We start from the raw sequence: 21539 nt of genomic DNA, 5'->3' as shown, positions 1-21539 counted from the left end.
CGTCATCGTGCGTGAGAGGGTTAAGGAAGGTAAATGATAGGCTTCATGGGGGACAAGTTTCTAACATACCACTGTAAAGGGGGAATGGAACGGCTGAGAAACAACTTCAGTACCCTCTCGAGGTTCGCGATCGCTTCGTTCCGAAGGTGTAGCGCTAAACTTGAGGATCGCGAAACTTGAGGTATTGAAAACGCTGAAAAAGCGCTTATATGTTCCGACCCGTGTTTTTTTTTTTTTTTTTTTTTTTTTTTTTTTTTTTTTTTACATGTGGGCTATGGCACCGATAGACTATCCATCTGGGCCTGATGGTTGGCCCTGAGCCCGTCATAGCACAGGCAACGGTTTATAGTGGCGCCAATATAATTGGCTCATGTTGTCTCCCGGAGCTCACTTATTTTCCTCCTTCACTCCTTCGTTATCTCAAAATACGTACCTTGGAAAAAGGAAGAAAACAGGAAAAGAGAACGGGTCGTTTTAAAGCCACAGATGAAGCCTTACGATTGGCTGAGCTCTGAAAACACGCTTGTGATTCGCTGGGAGTCCGATGACGTCATCGTCGGTGCTCACCTGGTCAGCGGCCTCGCTGCCTTGTGGTAGTGTCACACTGCCCGTTTTTTTCTAACCGTTGTGGCTACTGGCAACGCCCGTGCGCCCATCAGGGAGCGAGTTGTTGGTTGTCCGTAACGTGGTGTCACACTGGGCCTTTTTCTTTCCACTGCATTGGCGGCAGCTTGGGCAACCGGCAAATCCAACTTTTCCAGGTGTGTGTCACACACGGCCAAGGTCGGTTGCCCGTATCCACATCCACAACGTAAACAAAGCACTTGCCCTGTATTAACATGGCGTTGTCTGCTAAAGAAATGGCTGCTGCGGCTTGTGCTGCCATTACCCAAGTTATGGACTTGTTGCTGCAGTTAAATGGCAGGAAGAAGCTGTTGTGGGTGTGGTGTGTCTGTGGTTCCTCCATGTCAGTTCTCATTGTCACCATTGTGCGTGAGCGGCCAACCCACCCATCTAGACTCCAACCACATAAACACGTGGATCGAGTACAGTAATCCCTCGTTTATCGCGGGGGTTTGGTTCCAGAAGCCCCCGCGATAGGCGAAAATCCACGAAGTAGTGACCTTATATTTATTTTATTATTCATATATTTTGTATATTTTTTATACATATTATTTATATAAGCACGCATATCTCTGTGAATCTTGCCTTAGCACGTGTGAACAAGGGCACCCAACCACTAGTTTCTCGAGAGATACAAAGTCGGCTACATTTCACGGGAAACTCATCGAAATTCTAGTCAGAAACTCAGTCACCAACAAGTCGGTTACTCGTGTGGTCGGTAAGTTGTGGTCACAAGAAGAAGAAGAGCATATCAGCTGTTCGGTTCAGTAGCTCTCCACGTGTTTATTCCAGCATCGCAAAGAGTTCCACGAAACTAGATAAGCTTGGAGTAATCATGTTGAGCAAGTTTAGGACTTGAGTCTTGTTCAAGTGTAGTCATTGCCTCATCCTGTCTGGGTCCTCACTGCCAACTTCTCGAGCATTTAACGGTAGCAAGCTGTAACACTCCCTTTGTCTCCGAGCTAATCACTCACGAACCGACAAATGCTACGGTCACTGAGCCAATCAGCGCCCAGGATACAGAACACAGTGCTCTATATCACAAAATCCTGCTATATAGCGAAAAATCCGCGATACGAAACTAAATATTTACATTTTAAAAATCCGCGATACAGCGAGACCGCGATAAGTGAACTGCGATATGGCGAGGGATTACCGTAACAACAAAGACACACACACATACACGCACGCACACACCAGAGTCATCATTAACCATGGCAGATGTTTCTCACAGACAAAAATGGCTTCCCCATTTCCTAGAGTGTGTCAGAACTTATTTGGTGAGTGGTTCATACAAACCAAACATACCCAATGGCAAGAAGAGAGCAGTGTTAAAGACGACTGCTCTCTTCTTGCCAAGAGCCACTCACCAAATACATTCTAACACTCAAGAAATGGTGAAGTTGTTTCTGTTTCTCATAAACATCTGCAATGGTTCCTAATGAGTCTGGTGTGTGTGTGTATGTGTGTGTGTGTTTGTTGTTGTTTGATCCATGTGTTTATGTGGGTGGGTTGGCCGCGCACGCACGCACAGAGGTGGCAATGAGAACTGGCATGGAAGAACCACAGGCATGTCACACCCACAACTGTTTCTTCCTTCCATTTAACTGCAGCAACAAGTCCATAACTTGGGTAATGGCAGCACAAGCCGCGACATCCCTTACTTTAGCAGACGACATCATGTTGATACAGGGCAAGTGCTTTTTTTACGTTGTGGATGTGGATACGGGCAACCGACCTTGGCCGTGTGTGACGCACACCAGGAAAAGTTGGAGTTGCAGGTTGCCCAAGGTGGCGCCAATGCGGTGGGAAGAAAAAGCTTACGGATAAACGTGAACTCGCTCCCGGTTGGACGAAAACGGCCATTGTGACATCACCTTAAGGCAGTGAAGCCACTGATAGGGTGAGCATCGGCGATGACATCACCGGACTTAGCGAATCACAAGCGTGCTTTTAGAACTGGCAGCCAATCGTAAGGTAGTCGCCTTCAACTGCAGCTTCAAAACGACCCATTCTCTCTCTCTCTCTCTCTCTCTCTCTCTCTCTCTCTCTCTCTCTCTCTCTCTCTCTCTCTCTCTCTCTCTCTCGCCATAGCCACAATGTTTAGAGGAAAACATCCAGTGTGATACTACCTTTAAAGGTTAGCGTGCGTGACACCGATGGTAAGTAGATGTGACCCGTACGTGTCAAAGCAGCGCGAAAGTCGGAATGGTAAGAATTTAGGACAAACCGCAAAACTCGTGGATCGCAAAACTCGGATAGCAGGAAACTCGAGAGGGTACTGTATTATGGAAGGTAAATGATAGGCCTCATAAGGGACAAGTTTTTAACATAACACTGTAAAGGGGAGATGGAACGGCTGAGAAACAACTATCAAGGAAGGTAAATGATAGGCCTCATAAGGGAGAAGTTTCTAACATAATTTGTCTGTTTGTTAGTGAACTGTCAAGGGGAAACAATACCTCAGACTTTATCATAAGCAACAATCATAGCATAGTAAACAAATGTGAACTTCCAAAGACTTTTATCAGACCACAAAATTTGTTAAGCCATACTCATAATAAATGCATGGCCAAACAAGGCAAACCAACTTGGCCACAAGTAATAATTATGAATGGGCAAGTTAAACTTTCATCTCAAGAAAATTAAGTGGATACCAATTAGAAACACTATCTTGGCCAAGGACAGCATCAAAGAATACAATCCACCTTCACAAGAATATATGAGGAAACATGCAAAGCCTTTGTAGAAGAAAAAATGATAATTTCAGAAACCTTTTCATTCTTATAAATGCTGCTGTACCTAATCTCAATAAGGCTAACTGTGGATGTAGGGAGGCAACCAACTACTTTTTCATTTAATTTTCATCTTTACGTTATAAAATTTTGTCAATAGCCCATTCCCAGACAGCCTATGGGCAATGTTAGTCCAAAGTTTGATAATTTTCATGTACACTTCAAAAATCCTTAGCAGACAGTTCCTTAACTTTTGGCCAACTTTGTGGAAGTTATGAAACAACTGCAACATAATAGGTAACATAACATATGCATATTTCTTACTTGACTGTGATAATGATTCTTTTTCAGGATGTTCGGTTCATCGCCAACCACATTCCAGTTTTCAACCCTGAAGAGTGTTCCTTCCCTCATGGAAATTGCAGCCTGGTGGCCACTGCTTCAAAGTTTGGCCGCATTTTTGTGGCATGTGGAACACAAATCAAAGGTACACTTAGCTTATGAATTTTATGCTCTGCAAGCTCATAACAAAGGTGCAGGAAACACCAGAAACCTCTTCTCTTTGACAGGGTTGCATTCCAAAGAAAGGTGTCGAATAACGAACCTGTTTGCCCCATAGGGTTATATAGAATGAAGGGGTTAAGTTCCTGACCACTTTCTTCATCCATTAACCCCTTCAATACAAGCAGACAAAACATAACCTCCATGCCATATCCTGGTTTTACAGACTACGTAGAATAGTCCAATGACCATGACGCACATACAGCGTCTCTAGGATATGGTTCGAGAGATGAAATGACTCATATACTGCGTCATGGTACTGAAGAGGTTAAAGGGAATCTCTCATCTGATTTTGCTGTGCCCCCAACATCAGTAGAATTCTAAGCAGTGCGGGCTACAAGTGAATCATCACCTGACAGTCCCTTTCCCCTGCCCTCCTCCAATCATTGCATGGCTAAGAGTAAAAAAAATATTATTAATCCTTAGAGTACAGATGGCAGTATATTTCTCTGGATGCCGTGCACGGGGAAAATTTAGGCATTTAAAAGAAGTGGAAATGGTGTCTTTCTTCTTTGCAATAATTGTATATTCATATAGTATACGTATATGGTGCTGTAATAAAACTTCTCTCCTAATAAAAAAATTAAAAAAATGATAAAAAAGTTATGACAGCCGAAAATATTGCGCATTTTCTCGTGGCCGTGACGCATCGCGTGGAAGCACCACACACACACACACACTCTCTCTCTCTCTCTCTCTCTCTCGATACCTGCCGACCTACCTACCTACTTGCCCCTTCCTCCTCTGTCAGTGTCACTACCATAGCAGTCATCAGAGTCACTGTCACTTTGATTCGCCCGCACTCTACTTCCTCCCGGAGCAGAGGAACTGCTTGATGCGTCACAAGACATGACAGATGTATTCCGAACAAAAGTGGAAAATGATTTGTGGCCTTCAGAAGGGCGTGCGCTGGAGACGAATGAGTGTGTACGCATGCCAGATGTCTCCACCATTCTTCTGAGTCAAGAACTGGTGGTATATTTGAAACGTAGGGAGTGTAGAGTGTGATGATTATATGTATGATCCCCGTACGGGTGGGGTGTGTGGTGGCGCACTTATATATACGATCGCCGTAATCTAAGGGTTAAGAAAGTGTCAGTAAAACTGAAGCTCATTTAGAGTGTAGAAAATAATAGTGAAAAAAGCATGCAGCAGTCAGCTGAGAGAAGAAGAAAGTAAGGGGGTGAGGCTTCCCATGGGACTCACCCATCTTGTCGTCAGCACTGCCACCATCACCACCAAAGTAAGATTTAATGGGAATATTTGTTGATGTTAATCTTTTGCTTGTGTTTGGTGATAGTGTGTGAGCCTGAATGAGTGGGTGTAGAAAGTGGCAGTGTAGGCACCACTGGGGAGGCGGTGGTTGAGTGGTTAGCATGCCGGCACCACATCCAGGAAGAATCGGGTTCATGTCCCGCCCGCTGCCACAAGTTGGGATTTTTCCGTCACTGCCGAGTGGCCTAAGACTACCCACATGCTGTCCTGAAAAGACCACCTATGAACCCAAACTTTAGATTCTGTCTCTAAAAAGAGAGGATCAAAGATGAGCTCCAGGGGGCAGTTTGAGCCAAGCAAGATGGCGCTACTATAAACACTTGCCTGTGCCACAGGAGGCTGCTTATGAAGGATTCCTTCATTTAATTGCTAATCTTTTCCAACACTTGGAACATTGCTAATTTTTACTGGTGATGCCATACCCATGGACCTCCCAAAGCAGTTGACGGACAGCAGGCAAAAATGAAGTACAGTGAAACCTCTAAGTTGGCATAGTTGGGGTTGAGGATTTGCTGACTACAGAATTGTCAGCTCATGAGTGTGGCCTTCTCCCCAGTTAATGAATAAAAATCTTACCATGTATGTTGGAATAAGGTGTAATCCAAGCATAGGGATTTTTTTTTAATTTTTAATTTTTTTATATTTTTTTAGGATATAGACACAACAAACAGCACTTATTGAGCAGACATGGTGGCAGACAATCTTCACTTTAAACACTTGAAAGGTGCCTAATAACATCACTATCATGAGTGAGTGCAGGTGAATGCATCATGCATAGTATGTGGCAGGAATGAGACCAAGGGTACATAACGTGTCTGCTGCCAAGGGAAGACTGAGGGATGAGGTGTGTGTTAGCCCAGGAGGCACACTGCACCAAGTTCAAAGAAAGTCCATGAAAATCAGACAGGAAAAAGCATCACTCTTCCTTCAGAGGGTGTGAGATAAAGGGACTTTGGTGAATGAGCTGCTCTCAGGAGGTGCAATGTCCTGCCTCCTGGAGTTGTCTCATACCCTTGTGTATCCTTGTGTAAATATACATCTTTTGTCTACCAATGTGGGTTTTACTCACTTCAAGAGAGGGTCACATTGGTATGACTACCCCTGTCTGCCTGCTTGAACTGTTTCGGGGGACTGGACTAGTTGCACAGCATTTAGTAGTGAGGTGACAGTGAAGCTGCCAGAAGTCCCCCAAAATCTTTCAAGAGAATTGGTTTTACTTTTCCATTGAGTTATTTGGGTCAGGTTAGTCAGGAACCCAACCCCCACTATCTTTGGAATCCTTTTGAAAAAATAAGTTCTTGTACCAATTTTGTTATTCAAACACTTTCTCTGGAATTCAGCAAAGGGGTTATCCTGTATACCTAATCACATGTAGTCATTATTGATGTTTTCATAATTTATAATTTCTTCACAGTTTTTGACTCCAAGACTGTGTGGGATGATCCTGCAGGCAGTCTCTTGACCACACTCAGTGTTGGGGCGCAGGTGACCCACGTGGCTGCCAGCTGTGATGGTCTAACCCTCCTGGTGACCGTCCTCCATGAACACGCTCCTCATGCTCTCTTTTATGAGATACGTGGCTTGGTTCCAGGGGTAAGTAAACACTCATCAATTTCTTGTTGTGTGTGTTTGTGTGTGTGTGTGTGTGTGTGTGTGTGTGTTTGTTTGTTTACCTAGCTGCAGTATGCAGGGCCTGAACTACACTTGAGTGGTCCCATTTCCATGTATATATATGCCTAGTTTTTTCTTAACTTCTTCAGTTTACTTGTTGGACCCCAGGGACACGTGATATATCATTAAAAAAAAAGTAACCGAGGGACTAGTGACGCATGTTATGCTGCTCAAATGGAGCGGCCTGGGAGGCTGTTTTTTGGAGTGAACATGTAGGCAGTATATGTGGGAACAATATTCCAAGTGGGCACCTCACTTGACCCACCCCTTACCTGGGCGCGCGCACCCCACGCCTTGCAGGTCATTGTCCTCAGTTAGCACGTTTCTGTGAACCTGTAAACATGTCTGGCCATTGTTTGTCACCTCGTCGCATCTTCAACACATCGGGGGATATATGTATTCCAACTCCCTCCTTCGTGCTTATCCCCACTCCTCCCTCATCAGCTGAGCGCATAAACATTGCCACATATAAATGTGAACGGACTTATTGTGTTGCTCAGATAAACTTACCGATGCTCACAAATGTGATAGTGATAACGAAACATTTTAGTATGTAATATGTGCTTATGAACGTCAAATAGTGATAATAACATGGAATGGTCCACAACACCAAGCGACACATGGCAGCGTCACTCCCCATCACTGTCACCTATTGTCTACACTCCTTTGACATGTGGCCTGATAACCCATCTGGTCCTGGTGCCCTCCTTCCTTCTAAGCTCATCATCGTCTCTTGCATCTCCTCTGTATTCACTGTAATTTCTCCCATCTCTGCCCTGTTTCTCCTTTTGTTGTGGGTTTTTAAAATCTGATTCCTTTGTAAACACTGTTTGGAAACTTAAGAGCAGTTTGATAAGATGCTCACCTGATAGAAGTAAACAAACAACTGCAGTGTTGGTTGCAGCAATGTGTTTTTTTTTTTTTTTTTTTCCCCCCCCCCCACATCTCTCGGACAAAAATACTATACTACTATGAATTATACATGTACTTGATTCCTGTAGATACAGTATGCACATGCAAATGTAAAGTCACACCTCAGCCATTTAACGGCCTCCTAGCCGGTGTTGTGGGCATTGAGTACGGGGTGAAATTTGATGTATGGCTGTACTTCTGTTTTGATATGCGGACTTGACCAGGCGTATGTCTGACAACCGCCAGACATAGCTGGGGCACAGATTTTTGGCCCGAACTTCTATTTCAGTTCTCAGACTTGAGTGGCATTTGTCAGACAGTTGCTGGACTCCACAGTTTGTCTGGGAAATCTGATACCCAGGAAATCAAGGGTCGAGAGTAAATGTTTGTTTACCCTCTGCATTTCTAAATGATCTAATATTTGATTACACAGCATGGTCAGAAGTACTTTCTCTGCAACATGTCTATTTGATTATAGTCTAAATCTTACTTGAGTATTATGGCTGCTCATATGGACTGGGAAATATTATTGTACTGTACAAATCTTTATTTACATGGCTGTGTATAGTATTCAGTATTGACAAGACAAATATTTAAAGTTACAAATGTCAGAAATCAATGATGTTCATTGGTAGAGGAATAACAGTATGTATTTAAAATGTTCTGATAATGAATGTTATATATCCTGTATCACTGGTTCTAGTGTGGACAGCAGACACCCTTACTGAGCATGGGACTCGCTGGGGCAGGCAGTCAGGTGCACACCCTTGCTTGGAACCCCACAGACCCTGGCAGTGTGGCAGTAGCCCTTTCACCCTCCTCCCTCATACTCCTCACCCTAAAGGAAAACAAGGTGGAGTCAAAATCAGAGAACATTGAGGCGAGGTAAGTGCAGTAAACATGTTTGCATGACATTGGTTAATAATTAAGTTTTGACAAGTTTTGCCTAGCATTGGCCGGTGTAAATCGGACCATCCAACCGACCGGGTATATTTGAACCATTGTCATTGTTTTCGTGCAAAATTCTGTATGAGAAAAAGTTTAACAGTTTGAAGTATCCGATGTAGGAAAAAACATTTTAACATTTCTGGTGTTAACCCCTAAGAGGTCAGCATACCTTTACATCCCATATACTCATCCATCTAAGGTTTTCATCAGCTGTATCAGTTCTCTTTTCTCAAGCTTTACATGATTTAGTTTCCCTTCTTTGCAATTTTTGAGACCCCAGTCAAAGTGTGTGTGTGTGTGTGTTTACCTAGTTGTATTTACCTAGTTTTGAAATACAGGAAAAGCCATACTAGGCTCGTGCTGTCCCGTCTCCATAACGCTTATTATCCAGTTTGGCTTTAAATTCATGAATCGTTTTTGCACACACAGTCTCCTCGTCAAGTCCATTCCATGTTGTTATGCTTCTGTATGGAAAACTGTATTTCTTGATGTCTCTCCTACAGTCACTCTTCTTCAATTTCTTACCATTGCCTTTTGTCACACTTCTGTCATGTACCACTAGGTCTTCCCTGTCCAATTTCTCCAATCCCTCTTGTATCCTGTACAATGCTATTAGGTCCCCTCTCTCTCTTCTGCTCTCCAGTGTTGTTAGTCCCAATTTCTCCAGTCTTTCTTCATAAGTATGTTCTCTCAGAGTTTCCGGTAATTTAGTCGCTGCTCTTTGTATTCTTTCCAACTTTCTAATTTCTTTCTTCAATCTAGGTGACCACACTAATGCTGCATATTCCAGTCTTGGACGTATCATCGATGTTATTAGTTTCTTCACCATTTCTTCATCTAAATATGTAAATGCTGCTTTTATGTTTCTAAGAAGATTGTATGTTTCCCCAGTTATCCAGTCTATATGTTTTCCAAAGGATAACTTGTCTGTCATGATCACTCCCAGATCTTTTTCTTCAATTTTTTTCATGATTCCTTCATTACCCTGAGAGTAGTTCTCTGATATTCGTCTACTGCTCTTACCAAACTCCATCACGCTACACTTCTCTGTATTGAATGTCATTCCCCATTTGCGTGACCATTTGCTTATTCTATTATTATTGGTTATTGGTTATTCTATTATTATTGGCTCAGGGCTACACAGTCTTCTTCATTAGAAACCCTCTTTGTTATTTTAGTATCACCAGCAAACATATTCATATAACTTGTCACCCCTTCTGTCATGTCATTAATATATATTACAAACATAATCGGAGCCAGCACCGATCCTTGGGGGCTCCACTCGTCACTTCCATCCAGCTTGATTTATTATTCCTAATTACTGTTCTCATTTCTCTCTTCGTCAAAAAGTCCACAATCCAATCCAATATTGAACCACCCAGACCTCCAACATGATTAAGTTTCTATTAATCGCTTGTGTGGTACTTCATCAAACGCCCTCTTTAAGTCTAGATACACACAATCTGCCCAACCGTCTCTTTCCTGTATTATATCAATTACTCTTGAATAGAAACTGATCAGATTAGTTACACAAGACCGTCCTCCTCTGAATCCGAATTGGCTATTTGTTAATATACTGTTTTCTTCTAAATACTCCACCCATCTGTTTTTTTATAATTTTCTCACACATCTTTGCTACTACACTTGTTAATGACACTGGCCTATAGTTCAACGGGTCTTCCTTAATTCCTCCTCTATGTATTGGGACGATGTTAGCCCTCTTCCAGTCTCTCGGTACCTTCCCTTGTGCTAGTGAGACATTAATCAAGTTGCTCAACTTTTCAGCTATTTGCTGGCCACACTTTTAGCACCCAATTTGATATACCATTCAGTCCTGCTGATTTCCTTGCATCCAATTCTTCCAATAATTTTCTAACTTCACCTGCTGATGTTTGTATTCTCTCCAGACCCACTCTATTCCCCGGCACTGCATCTACACCTTCAAACTCACTCTCCCTTGTGAACACTGTTTGGAAACAATTATTCATCACTTCTACTATTTCACTTGTACTATCAAAGATTTCACCATTAACTTTAACTTTCTGAATCTCATCTCTATTTTTCAACTTTCCATTTAATCATCATCATAGCATCGACGCCTGCTCCTAGGAGCTCCCACCAGGGGATGGCCACGGCAGAAGAGCTTCCAACTTTCTCTATCCAGACACTCCCTCCTTGCCTGCTCAAAGTTTCTCAAAGATCTTTCCCCCCTCTCCCTAACGTACTCTTACACCCTATCCCTCCATTTCACTGGAGGTCGTCCTCCAGCATTCCCTCCCTTTAACTCACTCACATACACCCTTCTGGTCATCTTACCCTCCTCCATTCACTCCATGTGGCCAAACCACTTTAAAGTCTGTCACTTCACTTCTTCCACCACTCCACACTGCTTCCCTTCACCCATGTGACACATTCCAAAACGCTCGTACACACTTTCATTACTCATTCCATCCATTCTACTCACACCACAAGCACTCCTCCAATAACTTATCTCCACTGCCTGCACTCTAGACCTCTGACTTTCATTCCAGGCCCACGTTTCACTTGCATATGTGAGGGTTGGTACTATTATTGTATTTCTCAAATCCCTCTTTACCTCCATGCTCACACTTCTGCCATTCATGATTCATCCCAAAGACCCTACCACCCTTCTTCCTTGCAATGCCCTTCTCTTATCTCTCCCTCCATACCACCATGCTTACACACAACTGATCCAAGGTACTTAAACTCATTGACCTCCTCCATTTCTTCACCATTCAAAATTATTTTGCATTCTTTTTCACATTTAATTCCCTCTATATGGGCATATAAAATCTACAACCTCACTTCTACTTTGCTCACAGACCATCACTTTACTTTTGTTGACATTTACTTTCAGCTTTCTCCTGTTACAGACACTATCAAAAACACTGACCAAATTTTGTAGGTCACTTTCATTTTCTGCAATGAGCACCGTGTCATCAGCAAACAGTATCAAATTCAGTACCCACTTTCCATTTATGAACTTATAAAACAGTTTTGGCTGGTCTTTGCACTTATCTACAATATTTTTCTCAAAATTCCTTTTTTCTTCTCTTCTTACTTTGACATAAGCATTCCTCTTCCTTTTGTACTCATTCCATAGATCCATCCTCCTATTTTTTCTCCATTTGTTCCATGCCTTCTCCTTACCCTGCTGGGCATCTACACACTTTCTATTGTACCACTCTTCTCTTGATTTCTGGCCTTCTTTCATCCTTGGTACCCACTTTTCCACTCCTTCGTTGTAAATCCGTAGAAAGATAGCCCATTTTTCCTCCACATTATCAGCCTCAAAAAAAGTATCCCATTGTGCTTCCTCAAAATGTTTCCCAAGTTGTTCAAAATTTGCCTTATTAAAATTAAACCATTCTTTCCTGTTGTCCTCATTCCTGATTATTTTACCTCCTCGTAAAATGTACTCGATAAGTACGTGATCACTCTTCCCTATAGGGCTCTTATAGTTCATCTCCTCTATGATATCTGGCTCCCTGGTGATTATCAAGTCCAATCTAGATGGCTCTTCTTCTCCTCTGAATCTTGTATTTTCCTCCACCCACTGTGTGAGGATGTTATCTATAACCAATTCCAAAACCTTGTTCCCCCATGAAGCTCCACATCCTTCCGTTGACCAGTTTTCCCATGACACTTCCTGACAATTAAAATCTCCCATTATCAAGAATCTTATCCTTCTCCTCCAGCAACCTCCTTAGGCAATCCAATGTATCTTCCAGCTTCTTCTTGTCCAATTCTTCTGTCCATGAATTGGTTTTTGGAGGGACATACACCACTACGATATTTCTGCATCCTCCCCTTTGCAGTCTTATTCCCACACTCAAGACCTCCGCTTCCCCTTCGCCATAGGTGACACTCTCCACTGTCCATTCTTTTTTTCAACAATAGCATCACTCCTTCTCCTTGTTTATTTTCTCTATATCTCATCCATACATTATATTTACCATCCCCTCTGTTAAGTGCATCTATACTACCAGTCAATTTGGTCTCCATAATCCCCATAACATCTGTTTTTCCTTACTCAGGTAATCTCCTATTTCTAACATTGACGATATTAACCCGTTCACATTAGTGTATGCCACCTTCAAGCTGTCACCTCTTCCCTTCTGTACCACTTCCTTAGGTCCATGTCTATCACTCTCCAGAAAAACTTCTTTTTTTCCTCTTCTGACCTTGCTTCATTCTTTTCATTGGCTTGATTCTTTAATTCTCTTATCGTGTTCCTTTCCTCCACACTTCTGTCCTCTCTTACCCAGACTTTTTCTTAGGTCTCTGTTCTTGCTAACTTCCATGACTTTCCCAGCACTTCTGCAGCCGCTTGAGACCTAAATCTATTTTTTATTGGTCGTTGGGCTCCTTCTTCATACTTTCCAAGCCTGAATACTTCTTCGATCTCCCCTACCAGCTTATGACCTTCTTCCTGAATTGCTTCAATTACTTGCTCCACTGCCTTCCTTTCTTTCTTTTCCCTTGTATGTCTGACTGGCATGTGCTCTTCATTAATGCCCACCACTACTACTGACTTCTTTTTTTCAACCGTGTCCCTCACTATTTCTGGTTTTTCTTTTATCACCTTGATCACCTTCTCAGTTATAGCTTCATCCTTAGCCTTGACTTGCTCCTCCACAATTTTCTTAAAGCTAACATTCTCCTTTTCTTGTTCCTCCTTCCAGACTTGATGCGTTTCCTTTAATTCCTTGACTTTAACCTCTGTATCCTCTGTCTTCTTCTCATTCAATGTTACCTGCTTGTACAGGTCATTGTATGCATTTTTCCATACATTTTTCTCTGTCTTTAGGACGTCAACCTCTCTCTCCAACGTCCCCATTCTGTCCTTCATTTCCTTCATCTCCCTTTCCAAGTCAATAAGTCTCCTTCTCAACATAACGTCTCTGTGCCTATCCACATCGTCCAAGAAACCTTCAAAATCATTGTCCCTTGTCTTGGCTCCCCTGCTTTTTGGTGTAAACAAACCCAGCAGCGGCAACGTTGTTGTCACCCCCGCCTTCTCGCTCATTATTCAGTGTTATTCACTGTGTGTGTGTGTGTGTGTGTGTGTGTGTGTGTGTTTACCTATTTGTATTTACTTATTTGTAGTTTACCGGGCCCGAGCTAAGTTCTAATAGTCCTGTCTCCATATCTACATTCATCTAGCCTTTCCTTCTTTGTTCAGGTGTCGTCAAGTCCATTTCCTTCAATCTGTCTTCATAAATCATATTCAAGTGTTTTGGAACCATTTTAGTTGCAATTCTCTGTATCCTTTCCAACTTTCTGATATCCTTTTTTTTGTGAGGCGACCATACAACTGCAGCATATTCTAGTTTTGGTCTTATCAGTGTTGTTATTATTTTCTTAATCATTTCCTTGTCCATATAGTGGAATGATACCCTTATGTTTTGCAGCATCCTGTAGGTTTCTCCAAATAACTTGTTTATGTGCTTTTCTGGTGATAATGTGTCTTGCATCATTACTCCCAAATCTTTTTCTTCATGTACCACCTTTAAGTTTTCTTCTCCCATCCTGTATGTTTTCCTCGGTCTTTTTTTACTTTTCCCCATTTCCATAACATGGCATTTGTTTGCATTAAATTCCATCTCCCATAACTGGCTCCATCTATACACTCTATCCAGGTCTTTTTGCAGTTCTTCACAGTCTTCCTCCATCTTCACTTTCCTTACTAACTTTGCATCACCTGCAAAAAGGCTTATATATCTTTTTATACCCATCGGCATATCATTTATATATTTTATGAACATTTTTGGTGCCAGAACTGAGCCTTGAGGAACTCCACTCTCTACTCTCCTCCAATTTGATTTCTCTTCCCTAATCACCGTCCTCATTTCTCTTCCTGTTAAGTAATCCTTCATCCACTCTATAACCTTTCTGTCCATTCCTCCCCACTGCTGTTGTTTCCTGATTAACCTTTCGTGCAAAACCTTGTCAAAAGCTTTTTTCAAATCGAGATATACACAATCAGCCCATCCTTCTCTCTCTTGCACCACATCTATTGCTCTTGAGTAGAAACATAGTAAGTTGGTGACACACGATTTCCCTTTTCTAAATCCAAACTGTCCCTTATTTATCATGTTTTCCTTTTCTAAATGGTCGACCCATTGTTTTTATATTATACTTTCACAAATCTTGCACATTACACTTGTCAAAGAGACTGGTCTATAATTTAGTTGTTCAGTTTTATCTCCACTTATATAAATTGGTACAGTGTTTGCTCTCTTCCACTCTAAGGGCACTTTTCCTGTATTTATAGAGCATGTTATTATGTCATAAAGTAGCTCCAATAATTCATTTCTACACTTTTAGCACTTGACCCAAGATGTCATCTGGTCCCGTAGCTTTCCTTCCATCTAAAGTTTTCATCAGCTGCATCAGTTCCCTTTTCTCTACCTTGACATAATTTAGTTTCCCTTCATTACAATTTTTAAGACCCCTGTCAAAGTCGGTCTCTTTCGTAAACACTATGAAAATTTTTACTTAGTATTTCTGCAATTTCTTCATCCTTTTCGTAAAAACATTTTTTTTCTTTTAGCCTTTCCACTCCTTCATTTCTTTTTAACTTCCCATTTATGAATTTGTAAAATATTTTTGGTTCTTTCTTACAACTAAAAACTGTTCTTTCAAATTTAGCTTCCTCTTCTCTCCTTATTTTCACATATTCATTTCTTCTTTCTTTCTTTTATTTGTCCCTGTTGTTCTTATTCGGTCTTTTCTTTAAATTCCTCCATGCCTTTTTTCTATCTCTTGCTGTTTCACACCTCCATCCAAACCATGCTTTCTCTCCTTTAGTTTCTATTGTGTAGTATGGAACATATACCTCTATTCCTCTGTTGTAAATATTCATAAAAAGGTCATATTTCTCTTGAATACTCCTTTTCATATCACTCCAGTCAACCCCAGCGAAGAAAGTCTGAGTCCAACATAATCTGCCTTTGCATAGTTTTTCCTTTTTTCCTTATATGCCTCATCTCAATATTCATATCCTTCCATGGTTTTCATCTCTAATAGTTCATGGTCACTCATTCCTAAGGGGCACTCATGACTGACTCCTTCCTCTAACTCAACATTTTTTGTGAAAATTAGGTCAAGTCTTGATGGTTCGTCATCCCTTCTCAGCCTTGTTTCTGCTTTAACCCACTGTGTCATCAAGTTATCTGTTACCAGCTTAAATAGTTTACTTTCCCAGGTATTTTCGCCACCCTCCGTTGCATAATCTTCCCATTTCACCTCTTTGCAATTAATATTATCTTTTCATTATGTGTCAGTGCCCGTATTGTATCTTCCAGCAAAGCGCTATATCTTACTTCATTCCAACTTTTTGTTTTGGGTGGGACATAGACTGTTATTATGTTACTCTTCTCTCCACCTTTTACCAGTACCTGCACAGCTATCACTGTGTGTGTGTGTGTGTGTGTGTGTGTCTGCCCATTAGTGTGCACGTGAGCGTACGAGTGTGTGTATTATATAAATATTCCCTACATTTTGACTCTAAGCTACAAAAAATGTCAGTCACTCATGGCAGTGCCACTCATATACCATTTTCCCCATAAGAATATGTATTCCTACTACGCAAGTTTGTTTGTCACCCATATAGTCACGTAGTCGTGCCCACTGTAGTATGAAAAAATAAAATTACACTGAAGTTTGTTTATAAAATCAGCTGATTCGGTGGATTTTCATGTGACTCAAATGTGAGATGGAGTATCTCCTTGTAAACTGGTGTTCACAGAGTACTTTTCCTTTACTCTAACAAGGAAAAATCAGAAATGCTCCATCTTGTCTCATTTTCTTGTAATTGATGCTCAGTTTTGGTCCACATTTGCCCCAGTGACATTAATATTGACAGGAAAAAAGCTGCTTTTTCACAGCTTTTCACACATTTTACAATTACCTTTTTATTTTTTTTTCTTACTTTTTGTTCAACTTTTTCTACATTCTTTATAGAGAAGATTGTAATTCTTGTTAAAAATGATAAAATTATTTTTTTTCAATGCATATATCTTGATTGTCTGAAGTGTGTGCAAGATCTTTACCTTGGGTGATGTGAGGTATTATTTTCCTAGGTGGTAATCTGGGGTTAATTCAGTACTTTGCTTGGATCTCTGCTATGAAATCTCCATTATTCAAGAGAGCCCAAACATTATTGTTTTACATTACTGTTATTGTCAGATACGTGAGTGTGGAAGTGAGTGCAGACTGTATTTAGGAATATGCCGAAAGGAATATTGCTAGGAGCTGTACTATATATTGATGTTGCTCCACCAGGGCACTGGGCTGGTCACCAAAGGGGAAGCAGCTGACTGTGGGTCTGGAAGATGGGACACTAAAGCTTTTCAAACCAGACCTAACAGCTGTGCGCAACATCCAGCGGCCGCCCATGGCTGAAGCTTCTGCTGTGCTCAGTGTCACTTGGTTCAACAACACGGAGTTCTTCATTGGCTACAAGAGTTCAGCAGAGGAAGGAGCACATGGTGAGTTAGCCAAGTCCTTAATTGTTTCTGTGTTTCCACGATGCATCTGCATCCGGGGAGCCTGCCGTCAGTGACCGTTTTTTTTATTTTTTTTATTTTTTATTTTTTTTTATTTTTTTACGTCGTTGCCTGTTGCGCCGGTAGGCATCTTCCTGGTTGGGCCTGATGGTCGGCCCAAGGCTTCTTCCAGGTGGGGCCTGATGGTCGGCCCAGCCCGTTCTGGCGCAGGCGAGTGTTTATAGTGGCGCCATCTTGCATTGGCTCATGCTGCCCCCCGGAACGGCTTCCTCTAGAGTCCGAGTTGATGGGTGGTCTTCAGGACAGCATTTGGGTAGTTTTAAGCCACTCGGCGGTGACTGAAAAATCCGAGTGGTAGCGTGGGGATTCGAACCCGTGTCGTCCATCACGCGGTGAATGTGGGCCCAGTTCGGCCACCGCCTACCCAGGGCAAAGCCTACGGGATCCCTGCACCTCGAAGGAGGAAGGGCCCCCTAGCCCCTCTTTTTGTTTTGGGGGTGGATTTTTCATTTTTTAGGCCAAAAAAATGCTTATTTTACTGCAAAAACATTTGAAATAATAAATATATAAAAATACCCATAAACCGCAAAATCCTGCGATTTAGCGAAAAATCCACGATACAATTCAATTTAAAAATCCGCAATACAGCGAGAACATGATATGGCGAGGGATTACTGTAACATGACTCTCAGGCTGTTGATTATCTTGTATTGTCACTCCCAAATCTCTCTTTTTTTTAAATTCTTTAATATTTCTCCATCTCCCATTTTATATGTCCATTTTGGTCTCCCTTCACTCTCCCATTTCCATTATATGACATTTCTTCGTATTGAATTCCATCTCCCATTTCATACTCCATTTCCAAATCGTGTTCAGGTCATCTTGCAGAATTTCAGTCTTTACTGTTTCTTATATGTCTTAGCAGTTTTGCATCATCTGCAGACAAGCTCACAAGTTTACTCCCTCTGCCTTATCATTTACATATACCAGGAAAAGAACTGGTGCCAATACCGATCCTTGAGGCACTCCACAATCTACAATTCACCATTCCGATTTCATGTCCTTTCCCGCTGTTCTCATCTCTCTTCCCCTTAAGTAGCTTTCATTTTCCCTTTCAATCCTCCTTTATTCTCCAGCTTCCATAGTAGTCTTGTATGTGGAACTTTGCTGAACGCCTTCAAGTCCAAGTTAATGCAATCAACCCATCTGTCCCTCTCCTGTACAATGTCTGTCACTCTTGAGTAAAAGCTCAGTAAGTTTGTTACACATGAGTGCCCTTTTCTAAAGCCATATTGTTAACTTGTGATTAAATTATGCTCTTCTAGGAATCTTGTCCATTGTTTCTTTATCACTTTCTCACATAGTTTACACACTACACTGGTCAATGATACAGGTCTGTAGTTCAGGGGTTCTTCCTTTTTCCACTTTTGAACATAGGGACCACTTCAGCCCTCCGCCTCTCCTTTGGTGCTTTACCAGTTGTTATTGAGCATTTTATGATATCATATACCAGTCCAACCAGCTGATTTCTGCATTCTTTCAATATATAACCTGAGACTCCATCCGGTCCTGCTGCTTTCCTCTCTTCCAGCTCCCCCATCATTTTATATATCTCCTCTTTAGTTACTATGACTTGTTCCATATGAACATTTATCTTGTTATCTTGTGGTTCGTTGAATTGTGATTCCTTTGTAAAAACTTGCTGGAACCTTTTGTTTAGTAGCTCAGTCATGTCTTTAGGATCTTTGATCATCACATTCCCATCACTCAGTCTTTCTATTGTTTCCCTTGGTTTGATTTTTCCATTTATGAATCTATAAAACAGTTTAGGTTCTCCCTTGCACTTTTCGACAATATCCTTTTCTTATCCTTTCTCTTCTTCTCTCCTTATTTCTCGTATTCATTTCTCACTATCTTAAAATCTTCTTTATTCCTTTGGGTTTTATTTCTTTTCAATCTCTTCCACGGTTTGTCTCTTTTTTTTCTTTTGCCTTTGCACATCTTGCATTAAACCAATCCTTTTTTCCTTTTCTTTGGGTTTATATTCTGGTACAAATTTCATAACTCCTGATTTATACGCCTCCATAGAAATATCATACTTTTCTTGCACCTCTCTTGTTCTCTTTAACTCTTCCCAGTCTAGCTCTCCAAAGAATTTCCTGAGATTTTCCATGTCTGCCTTCCTATAGTTTAACCTGTTTCTTTTATATGATTCATCCCCTTCACCTCCTTCCTCCCCTGTTTCCATCTCTATTATCATGTGGTCACTCTTTCCCAGGGGGCACCCATACCTTAATTCATTCAACAAGTGCATTCCCCTTGTTAACACCAGGTCCAGTCTCGTCATTACGTCGTCACTTCTGTATCTCGTGTTTTCTTTCACCCATTGTATCATCAAGTTTTCCATCATCAATTTTAACCCTTTCCTTGCGCGTGGTGCAGACGCGACTATCCCCTCAGGCGCAGTCAGGCAGCCCAATGAGGGGTCTCTTTTAACCTCTGTATCTCAAAAAGTATTCATCACAGCTAAAAACCAAAAACACCACTGGAAAGAGGAGGTCCAGATCTATAGGAGTCGGTTATGTATGCCTCTCTTGTGAACGTACATGCACATTCAGGGAGTGTTAAATGTTAACACTTACATTGGTGCGTGTGCAATGATCAGTCATATTGAGAGAACTGTGGACATCTCTCCTTCAGATTCTGGCAAGGGAGTATTGCCAACTGCAATATTTACAACAAGAAGACCACCTATCAGATGAGCTCACCATCAGGACCCACTTTAGTCAAAGAATCACTCGGGTGATAGGTGAAGCTATGCAAAAATGCCGCTATATTGGGCAAGAACATCAACCACTTACTCGTCCGTAGATTTGGTGCGCTGGGCTGATATGATCTTCCACCAAATTTAGTGAAGAATCCACTCAATTGGCAATCCTGTGTTGCGAGAAATAGTGTTGGAACACTTTCATACACGGGAGATTTGAGTGCGGGTGGAGCTCGCAGCGAGCGTTTAGCACCACCAGCAAATACGCCTAACACTTGCTGGGAGCGTTTAGCAATGAAAGGGTTAAAAAAATCTTTCCCCTCATGCCGTTTCACTACCTCCACTTTCAAATATCTCTGAATTTACCTCCTTACAGTTCAAATCACCAACTAAGAAGACTCTTGTTTGCTTTGATTAGTCTACTCAAACTTTGAATGGTATCTTCAGTCATGGTCTCATATTCTTCTTTACTCCATGAGTTAGTTCTTGGTGGTACATAGGTTGCTATTATCATCATCATTTCTCTGTTTTTGTTCTCCAGATTTACACTCACTATTTCTGCTTTTCCTTCTCCATATACTACTGATTTCACTAATAACTCCTTCCTTGTCATTATCATCACTCCACCACCTTTACCCTTTCTATCCTTCCTCCATACATTGTAGTTATTATCAAGTACCATTTGGATGACCTCATTCAGTTTAGTTTCCATTATGCATACTATCTTGGGCTCTTTTTCCTGTAAGTCTTGTAGTTCCAGTTTACTAGATATTATCCCGTCTACATTTGTATACATCACACTTAATCGCTTATTAGTTTCAATTTTGTCTAGCTTCTGTTCTCTTTCGGCTTTTCCCTTATGTACCATTTCTTCACTCGCTCTCCCAGAACTCTCCAAAAAAGTACCTGTTTATCATATTCTGATCTTGCATTATTTTTCTCTTTAGCCTCTGCTTGCAATTCATTCCATTTCTTTCTTTCTTCTTCATTTGTTTTTCTTTATATATATTTCTTTACATTCTTCTACTTCCCTTAGCTAAGTTGTTCTGTATAATATTTCCTCAGTTATTTTCTGTGATTTCAGTCTTAGTTTAACTGGCCTTGTTTTACCCTCTATGTAAGGGCCCATCCTATAGATTTCTTCCACCTCATCCTCAAGGTCTTGTATTTCATCGTCACTTAAGTTTTTCAGTAAATCTTTCACTGACTTCAGCTCTTCCTTCTCCCTTCTTGGTTTGTAAGTTATGTTCTTCTCTTTCATTCCGAATATTATAACACTTTTTTTCATATCTGCTACATCTCTTACTAAATCTTCATTCTTTTTAATGGCCTTGACCATCTCCTTTTTGACATTTTCCTTCTCCTCCTTTAGTTGCTTTTCAATTATTTCCTTGAAGTCTACATTTGCTAGGGGTCTTCGTGGTGCAGTGGTTAGCACACTCGGCTCACAACCGAGAGAGCCCGGGTTCGATTCCCGGGCGGGGTGGAAAAATTTGGGCAGCTTTTCCAATA

General features: G+C 41.4%; 1 protein-coding gene across 3 annotated transcripts in view; it reads left to right on the top strand.

The window, feature by feature from the left end:
• LOC126997883 (nuclear pore complex protein Nup214-like) overlaps positions 1-21539 on the top strand; it is a 109533-nt gene that overhangs the window by 7851 nt on the left and 80143 nt on the right. For all 3 annotated transcript variants that reach the window (XM_050859101.1, XM_050859102.1, XM_050859100.1), the window contains exons 3-6: positions 3711-3846; positions 6610-6788; positions 8482-8663; positions 17037-17242. In XM_050859101.1, the coding sequence (XP_050715058.1) occupies positions 3711-3846; positions 6610-6788; positions 8482-8663; positions 17037-17242 (703 nt within the window). The remainder of the gene's footprint in view (positions 1-3710; positions 3847-6609; positions 6789-8481; positions 8664-17036; positions 17243-21539) is intronic.

Source organism: Eriocheir sinensis, chromosome 13 (assembly GCF_024679095.1).
Source record: "Eriocheir sinensis breed Jianghai 21 chromosome 13, ASM2467909v1, whole genome shotgun sequence".
Classification (NCBI taxonomy): domain Eukaryota; kingdom Metazoa; phylum Arthropoda; class Malacostraca; order Decapoda; family Varunidae; genus Eriocheir; species Eriocheir sinensis.
Note: the sequence above shows the minus strand (reverse complement) of the source record. Positions and strands in the feature narration are given on the sequence as shown.